Genomic DNA, 7,894 nt, shown 5'->3' with positions numbered 1-7,894 from the left:
TTAAATCTAAAATGTTAAAATTCATACAATAAGATCTAAGATAATTCTATAAAATATAGAATTATCAGGTAGGGTGGTAGGCTACTTCAAGGGAAGGAAAAGAGGGTGGTGTTTTAGCCATTTGGAAGTTGAGTTTGATTGTTGAGAGAGATAAGGCAGAAAATTGAGTCTGAGAGTGAGATGAGAAGACAGATTAAAGTGTGAGAATGAGACTAAGAAAAGAAGAAAAATAAATGAGTTGCGAGACAGGGTAGGGGATCAAGGGGACTAGGGAGAAAATTTTTGGTACATGTGGAGTGCGTGACTAAGTGAAACATGAATGGGGAGGGGTTTTGTTACTTTGCAATTTTTTTTTTTTTTAATTTAGGGAATAATTTATTAATGGAAGGAACTTTTAAAAATTTTAATTGGAAGAAAATTTTATGAGGAAGTTTTAAATTAAATAAATTTAACATAGAGAGATTTTAAAGAAAAAGGTTTGATGAAAATTGAAGAGATAAAGTTTTTGTATAATTTAGTTAAAGTTAAGTGATTATACGTTGATTTTATTATTTATTAATTTATGATTTTGTATTTAAATTTTAGCATTTTTTGTTTTGTTAGTTGTATTATTTTTAATTTTTTTAGTATATTAGATTAGTTATTATTATTTTTTGTGCAATTAAATAAGAATTGAAAATGCCATTCATTATATAATAATTTAAAAGTAATGTATGATAAAACGTTAAATCAATTAATAGGCAAAAAAAAAAAAAATACTTAATAAATTGAGCATTTAAAAATCTATTACTCTTATGATTAAAAACTAAAACTTAAGAAATTTAAAGTAGATTAAATTTTGAATGATTGAATGAGTAACATAGTGCTAAATTCAAATTCATTTTTCGTTTATACTAAATATGAAGCATGTCGTAACTTAAGGAGTTACCCAGTAAAAGAGTATAAGGTGAGCCAAGTGTTAATATTTTAAGTTTGTAATATTATTAAATATAAATGCTTGGCATATAACTTATCCTATTTTATTAATATTTGATTTATTTGAAGTTAATATTAAATATAAACTTGACTCATGTAAGGATTTACTGTTAAATAAAATATTAATATTTTATTATAATCTTTAAAAAATATGAATAAAATTTTCTCAATTAAATAAAAGATATAAGGTATTATAAGCTACTTTAAAAATTATAAAATAAAAGTTTTTATAATTATAATTATAATACTATATTTTATAGTAAGTTATATAAAATTAAAAAAGATTTATGACAACAATAATTATGATAATTTTTATCATATCTGTAATAATGATAAATACGATTGAAAATCCGATCGCAAGCACAATTTAAATTCCTAATGTAAGAAGGGCTAAAAGGGAGAAAGAAGGTAGGCAAAAGCCGCGAAACAGAGAGGCAAAATTGTGAAATGAAATTAGGGCTGAGGGCAGTGTTAAAAACCTCGCAATGAAGCAGTGCATTTTTTAGGTACATTTTGCTATTTATTCAATTATTCAGTTACTTTAATTTTCTTAATTGAAGATTGAAAATTTTCCAAAATTATTTTTGAAAATTTATGTAAATTAATTTAATTACTGATCGATTAACTAAATTAAATTGGTTTGATAAATTAATTCGATTTTTAATTCGGTTAAAATTGAATTTTGAACACCTTATGTTTAAGGGATCTCCAATGTTTACACTTCGATACTTAAATTAATATGTACTCTTGAGTAGAAGAATAAGTGAGTCAAGTCGAGTTAATACATTATGATACTCAAATTCGATTTAAAATTTAAAATTTAAAATTTAATATAAACTCGATCAACTTTTATTTTTTAAATTCGAACTCAACTCGAAATAGAGTTCAAAGAGAATTTTAATTCGTTTGATTAAACTTGAATCATAATAAAAAAATTTCATGTTAGAGAGATCTAATGACTGATTGTTCAAGACAATGATACTTAGCAAATTAAATCCAAATATCAAATCTAAAAAATACTAAACCAAAAAAAATTGAAGATCCAAATAATCAAATCTAAGAAAATACTAAACCAGAAAAAATTTGAAAGAGCACACACATGTCTCTGCATTTTATTTGAGTAGTATAGATTGCTGTAAAATAATATAATAAAACTCGCAAGTAAGCAGCAGACTTTTATATTTGAACAGCCTCTGGGAATTCCCACATCATCAGTTACGAAGTCTTGAGGTGGCATTGGTTTTCCACATCATCCTTGGAGTTTCTTTAATGGTTCAAGCCTCTCTTTGTATGAAAAAAATATAAGGAAAAAATAACTCAAGACCCACAACGTAATGGGAAGGCATTAATGATTGCAGAAACATAAAATGATGGGATAATTCATGAGGTAAACTAACACTTTGATACTTGGCAGGCAAAGAGTTGGATCTTACATTTTTTAACGAGGATTCGACTTGCAACAAAAAATGACAAAGAGTTTATGCAGCAAAAGAAGAGAAAGCACCTATAGTTTAGGGCGAAAGTATCTGCCAGAGAGTGGGGATGCCGAATGTCGGTATGGGATCGGAGCCCGACATATAGGAAGGAGCGTCGTTTAGGTAGGGGGAGGGGGATTCGAAGGAGAGACTCGATAGATTTAGGGTTTTCTGGTTACGTATATTTATTTTTTAAAATGATAAAATATATATTAAAATAAAAAAAATTCAAATAAACATATAAATTGCTTTATATCATGCATTAATATACTTAAAATTTAACTTATCCAATAAATCAAATTATTTGAACTCTAATTTAATTTAACAATGATTCAATTAAATTTAAATTTTTTATTAATTAAATTTGAATATTTTACTAGTAGACATGATAACTTAAATATTTATATTGTATAAAATGTTAACGATACATATATTTATATTATATTTTATAAAAATATTATATTTTATAATTCATATCAATATAAAAATATAAAAAATATATTTTATTAAATTCATTTATAATTTTTATTAAAATTTTAAATTATATTATTTTTATATTTTTTATATCAATTTTATAATATATTATCATATTGTATTTTTAATTATTATATATATTTACCAGCAGTAATATATTATTACACCCGAGAGGGGAATCCTATGCGAAGACGAGAAGAGTGAAACTGGCTCCTTTGGATTACGGAGGCCTTTATATGGACGGTCCTCAGTCCTTCGTAGAGAGTTGCATCCGTGGAATATGGTCTGGCCATTGGCAGTGATCTTTGTACTTTTCTAAATGAGATAACGATAATGCCTATGACGTGCCTTGTACGATGGGGCTAGAAATAGTATCATACTATGATTTTTTCCTGGTTTCCTTATCGGCAGTCTTGGTCCTCAACACAGGCCTATAACACATGAAAATTTTCTCTAAGGTTTCTTATATCGATCTCGAGTTCAAGGTGATCAAGTTTCGCCCTTTTACAATAAGGGGCAATTTAACAGTTGCTACTAATTATGGTCCTTCCTAATCGTAGTTATCAACTTATTTTTAGTTTAACAGAGCCAGTCTTTGTCTCTTTGAAATTTTGTAAGTATAAAAAAATTATAATTAAATATTACATTTATATATTTGACTAAACAATCAATTATTACATCATAATTATATTAATGAATAATCAACTAATTAATTAACATAAACATAATTAAACAATTAAATTTACATATAATAAAACATTAATCTAAAATCTCTATATTCTAAGTTCTCAAGGTTCTATAAACTTAATTATCAAGTACTAGTATCCAGCTTTTTTTTATTTATTTAAGATTATTAAAAATTAAATCTATTTTCGGTCTATGTTTTTATTTTAAAAAAATTATTCTCTTTTCATCAAGGAGCATTTATTCATAATCTGCACCATCAAAACAAGACTGACGAGTAAATAACGCCAAAGACTAGCAAAGAACATAAAGTCTACTCTCTCTATCTCTCCCTCTCCGATAATGCGGATACCCTATCATTTACAATGACATTGAGAAGAGCCCTGAAAAGTGGAGCAAAAAGTTTCATATCTTCAACATTAAAGCCTCCCAAAAGGTTCATATTGATTTGCACCTATATTTCTCACTTTCTTTAAATCAAACTTAAAACACCATTTTCCTGTTGGCACTAAAACAGTAGCAAAGAGAGATAGTTTTAGGTTTTGAAGATATGAAGGCCACCATTTTCGTGTATACTTAAAAACGTGGAGTCGACATTAAGTTGAAATCTTACATTAGTAGCCATTAATACGGCTTCCCAGCCAACACTATCTCTCTATTGGCTACTGCTTTTCTCATTCCATTTATTACCTTTTTGCCATTTTCTGATGATGGGTCCTCATGGTTGGATCTTCCTTTGTTATTGTGGTTTAATTCTTTCCTTTTCATTTAATAAATATTTGAATTGATTGTACTCACTGTCCCCAAGAAGCTGAATTCTCTTATCTCTCATTTTTTAAGCTTCCATAACTCATACTGTTATGATATCAGGTAGTACCTTTTGTTCTTCAATCTTCAGTGATGTGAGAGTAAAGTTGGTGAAATAGTTACTCTTGGAACTCTGAATCCAAAGTGCCTTAGTATAGAGAGGTATGTAACCTGTTCTTGTTTCCGTTTCTCAGTCATTTATTAAAGATATCGCTGGTAGAACTTAGAGAGCATGCGTTTCACTTTTTTTTTTTTTTTTTGCAACATAGGTATGCTCAGTAGCCGTACTCAGATTTTAATTTCTAACTCAATGATTTAACATATGGTCCCAAATTGTTACCTAAACCAATATAATAGAAGCTTAGTCTTCCTTTATTTTTAGTAGAAACTTGATGGAACTACAGGGTTTGAAGCAAACTTGAAAAGCCATTGAATTTAGATGGAAATGGTTGCCAAGCAATTTAAATTTCCTTATTTGTATCCTTAGGGATATAAAGGTTAAGAGAGTTTTAAATTTTCCAGGAAGCTAAAGAAATATGGGTACCAGAGAAATCAAGTCGGCTGAAGATCTGCGTGAGACACCAGCTAGTTTGGATGGAATGTCTGACTCTGTTCACAGAAAGAAACTCGGAGTGTATTTTATCGAGTCTGATAATAGGCGAACCGCTTTTGGGCGTGGTTATACTGGGGGGACGACGCCCGTTAATATCCATGGGAAGCCCATTGCAGATCTCTCAAAGACGGGTGGATGGGCTGCTGCCTTCTTCATTTTTGGTAAATGAAGTCTCTCTTTATATATAACATAAGTTTATTCTACTTTAGCTTACCATCTGTTTAGTTGTTGAGAATCGGAGAGAAAATTTAAAGTACTACTGGAAGTGTTGTGTTCTATGGTAGTAGGTTTTTGCTAATTTGTGCAGTTGAGTCATGAGTGTTATACTGTTCTATGAGTTGTAAGGTGTTGCACGCGTGCGTTTTCTCAAAATTAAAGCTTTTTGGAGAAGAGAATCTCATGGTGAACTTGACTCTTTTTCCATCTAGGAAATGAGATGGCAGAACGAATGGCTTATTTTGGCCTTTCAGTGAACATGGTAGCCTTTATGTTCTATGTTATGCATAGACCCTTTTCAAGTTCTTCAAATGCAGTTAACAATTTCCTCGGGATATCTCAAGCATCATCTGTCCTTGGCGGTTTTCTTGCCGACGCCTATCTTGGTCGATATTGGACAATAGCGATTTTCACCACAATCTATCTTGCGGTGAGATATCCCTATAGAACCCGTTGTTTTTCCAAGAGACCTTATAAAACCATTGTTAAGTAACAGTTTCCTTCGTTTTTAACCACTGTTCAATCTTTTTCCCTACAGGGTTTGACAGGGATAACTTTATGTGCAACGATGAAACTTTTTGTGCCAAATCAAGATCAATGCGATCAGCTGTCCCTCGTTCTGGGTAGTTGCCAGCCAGCAAAACCATGGCAGATGCTTTATCTCTACACGGTCCTTTATATAACTGCTTTTGGAGCCGCAGGTATAAGGCCCTGCGTCTCTTCTTTTGGGGCTGATCAGTTTGATGAAAGAAGTAAAGATTACAAGACTCTCCTGGATAGATTTTTCAACTTCTTTTATCTCTCTGTTACTATTGGGGCCATTGTGGCATTCACTTTGGTAGTCTTCATTCAGATAAAGTGTGGGTGGGGAGCTGCCTTCGGTTCATTGGCTATAGCTATGGGCATATCCAACATGTTATTCTTTGCTGGTACTCCTTTATACAGGCATAGGTTGCCAGGAGGCAGCCCCCTAACGCGAGTTGCCCAGGTTCTGGTTGCTGCCTTCAAGAAGCGAAATATCCCTTTTACTAGGAGCGAGTTAGTAGGCCTGTACGAGCTCCCTGGAAGGCATTCTGCTATAAAGGGTAGTGGGAAGATACCTCACACTGATGATTTCAGGTATAATGTGCTCTTATTCATTCTATTTCCATTTCTTAGTTATGTGGATAAATTTCAGATCAAATTGATTTATGTTACTACTCATTAGTCAGCTTGATTCGAGACTTCTGATTTTTAATTTTCCTTTTTTTATTGCTTGTAGATGCTTGGACAAGGCAGCTCTCCAACTGAAGGAAGACGGAAATAATCCAAGTCCGTGGAGGCTTTGCACAGTAACTCAAGTAGAGGAAGTCAAGATACTCGTTAAACTTATTCCGATACCAGCTTGCACAATAATGCTCAATGTTGTCTTAACAGAATTTTTAACTCTCTCGGTACAGCAGGCATATACTTTGAATACTCACATTGGTAAACTGAAACTCCCAGTTACATGCATGCCTGTATTTCCTGGCCTCAGCATTTTTCTTATACTGTGTCTATATTACTCTCTATTTGTTCCTATATCCCGACGAATCACTGGTCATCCCCATGGTGCTTCTCAGCTTCAGAGAGTAGGCATTGGTCTGTTTATTTCGATCTTATCTGTGGCCTGGGCTGGGGCTTTTGAAAGGTTTCGAAGAGGCTATGCTACAAGACATGGGTATGAATTTGGTTTCCTAACTCCTATGCCTGATCTAAGTGCATACTGGTTGTTGATTCAATACTGCCTGATCGGTATAGCTGAAGTATTTTGCATAGTTGGCCTACTAGAATTCCTGTACGAGGAAGCTCCTGATGCAATGAAGAGTATAGGCTCTGCATACGCTGCTCTAGCTGGTGGCTTGGGTTGTTTTGTTGCCAGTATAATAAACAATATCATCAAATCTGTTACAAGGAACCCCGAGAACAGGCAGCAGTCTTGGCTATCTCAGAATATAAACACTGGGAAATTCGATTGCTTTTACTGGCTACTGGCAGTTCTTTGTGTAATCAATTTCTGCATTTTCCTGTATTCAGCACATAGGTACAAATACAGGACAGAGCAGACTTTTGATGTGAAAGAAACCAAACCAGTTGGGGAAAACTAAATAAACATCAAGAATTTAGGTTGCATACATATGTTCTTTTCCCTTATTCGATAACCCTCCACAATAACATATTCTAGTTCGTTGAAAGGGTAATTTTTTTGCAAGGGAGCAAATGCTCTAAAATATGTGGTAGCATTGGCTTCTCTTACCTTAGATCTTCTAAGGTTGGTTGGTTGCATAGGCTTTTCAGCATCGCCAGCTGTGCAGGTTGCCTTCTTCAACTACTACTGGCTGATAGATAGCTCATGTTCCCTGCGTGTTTTAAAGACCACCAAATGTAAGATCCACAAATAATATAAATGAAAATGCCTTATGACCCTACAATGGACTCCCACTTCATGTGTCGATTCATTAACTGATAACTGGTCAAGACTTTTCCAATATGTTGGGTCCTACGTTATAAAGAGAAAGCTCCGAAAGATCTCATCAAGGTGGTTGGAGTCATATACTAAATTGAAGTCTACAATAACACTAATATCTTGGAAAAAGGATTCTGCTATTGGCACGTTAGCACAGTGCTAAAA

General features: G+C 32.5%; 1 protein-coding gene across 3 annotated transcripts; it reads left to right on the top strand.

Moving 5' to 3' along the window:
- The first annotated feature begins 3,880 nt into the window (after positions 1-3,880).
- Positions 3,881-7,457, top strand: LOC111308474 (protein NRT1/ PTR FAMILY 6.1-like). 3 transcript variants are annotated; one of them, XM_022906799.2, is made up of 6 exons: positions 3,881-4,044; positions 4,479-4,577; positions 4,938-5,189; positions 5,457-5,674; positions 5,783-6,363; positions 6,506-7,457. In XM_022906799.2, exons 3-6 carry the CDS (start codon positions 4,952-4,954, stop codon positions 7,368-7,370), a joined length of 1,902 nt encoding a protein of 633 aa, XP_022762534.2. In that variant the 5' UTR covers positions 3,881-4,044; positions 4,479-4,577; positions 4,938-4,951; the 3' UTR covers positions 7,371-7,457. The 3 variants fall into 3 exon arrangements, with proteins under 3 accessions (XP_022762534.2, XP_089606789.1, XP_089606788.1); XM_089750663.1 differs by lacking the exon at positions 3,881-4,044 and adding an exon at positions 4,059-4,331; XM_089750662.1 differs by lacking the exon at positions 3,881-4,044 and adding an exon at positions 4,059-4,355.
- The last annotated feature ends 437 nt before the right edge of the window (positions 7,458-7,894 follow it).

Source organism: Durio zibethinus, chromosome 2 (genome assembly GCF_047325235.1).
Source record: "Durio zibethinus cultivar Kanyao isolate XHJ-2024 chromosome 2, ASM4732523v1, whole genome shotgun sequence".
In the NCBI taxonomy this organism is placed as follows: domain Eukaryota; kingdom Viridiplantae; phylum Streptophyta; class Magnoliopsida; order Malvales; family Malvaceae; genus Durio; species Durio zibethinus.
This window is presented reverse-complemented; position numbering and strand designations above follow the sequence as displayed.

Bases quoted from the DNA above. Each gene is read 5' to 3' on its own strand.
- LOC111308474 (XM_022906799.2), top strand. From the start codon at position 4,952: ATGGGTACCAGAGAAATCAAGTCGGCTGAAGATCTGCGTGAGACACCA. The intron at 5,190-5,456 runs GTAAATGAAGTC...TTTTCCATCTAG, and splicing joins TGCTGCCTTCTTCATTTTTG to GAAATGAGATGGCAGAACGA. The intron at 5,675-5,782 runs GTGAGATATCCC...TTTTCCCTACAG, and splicing joins TCACCACAATCTATCTTGCG to GGTTTGACAGGGATAACTTT.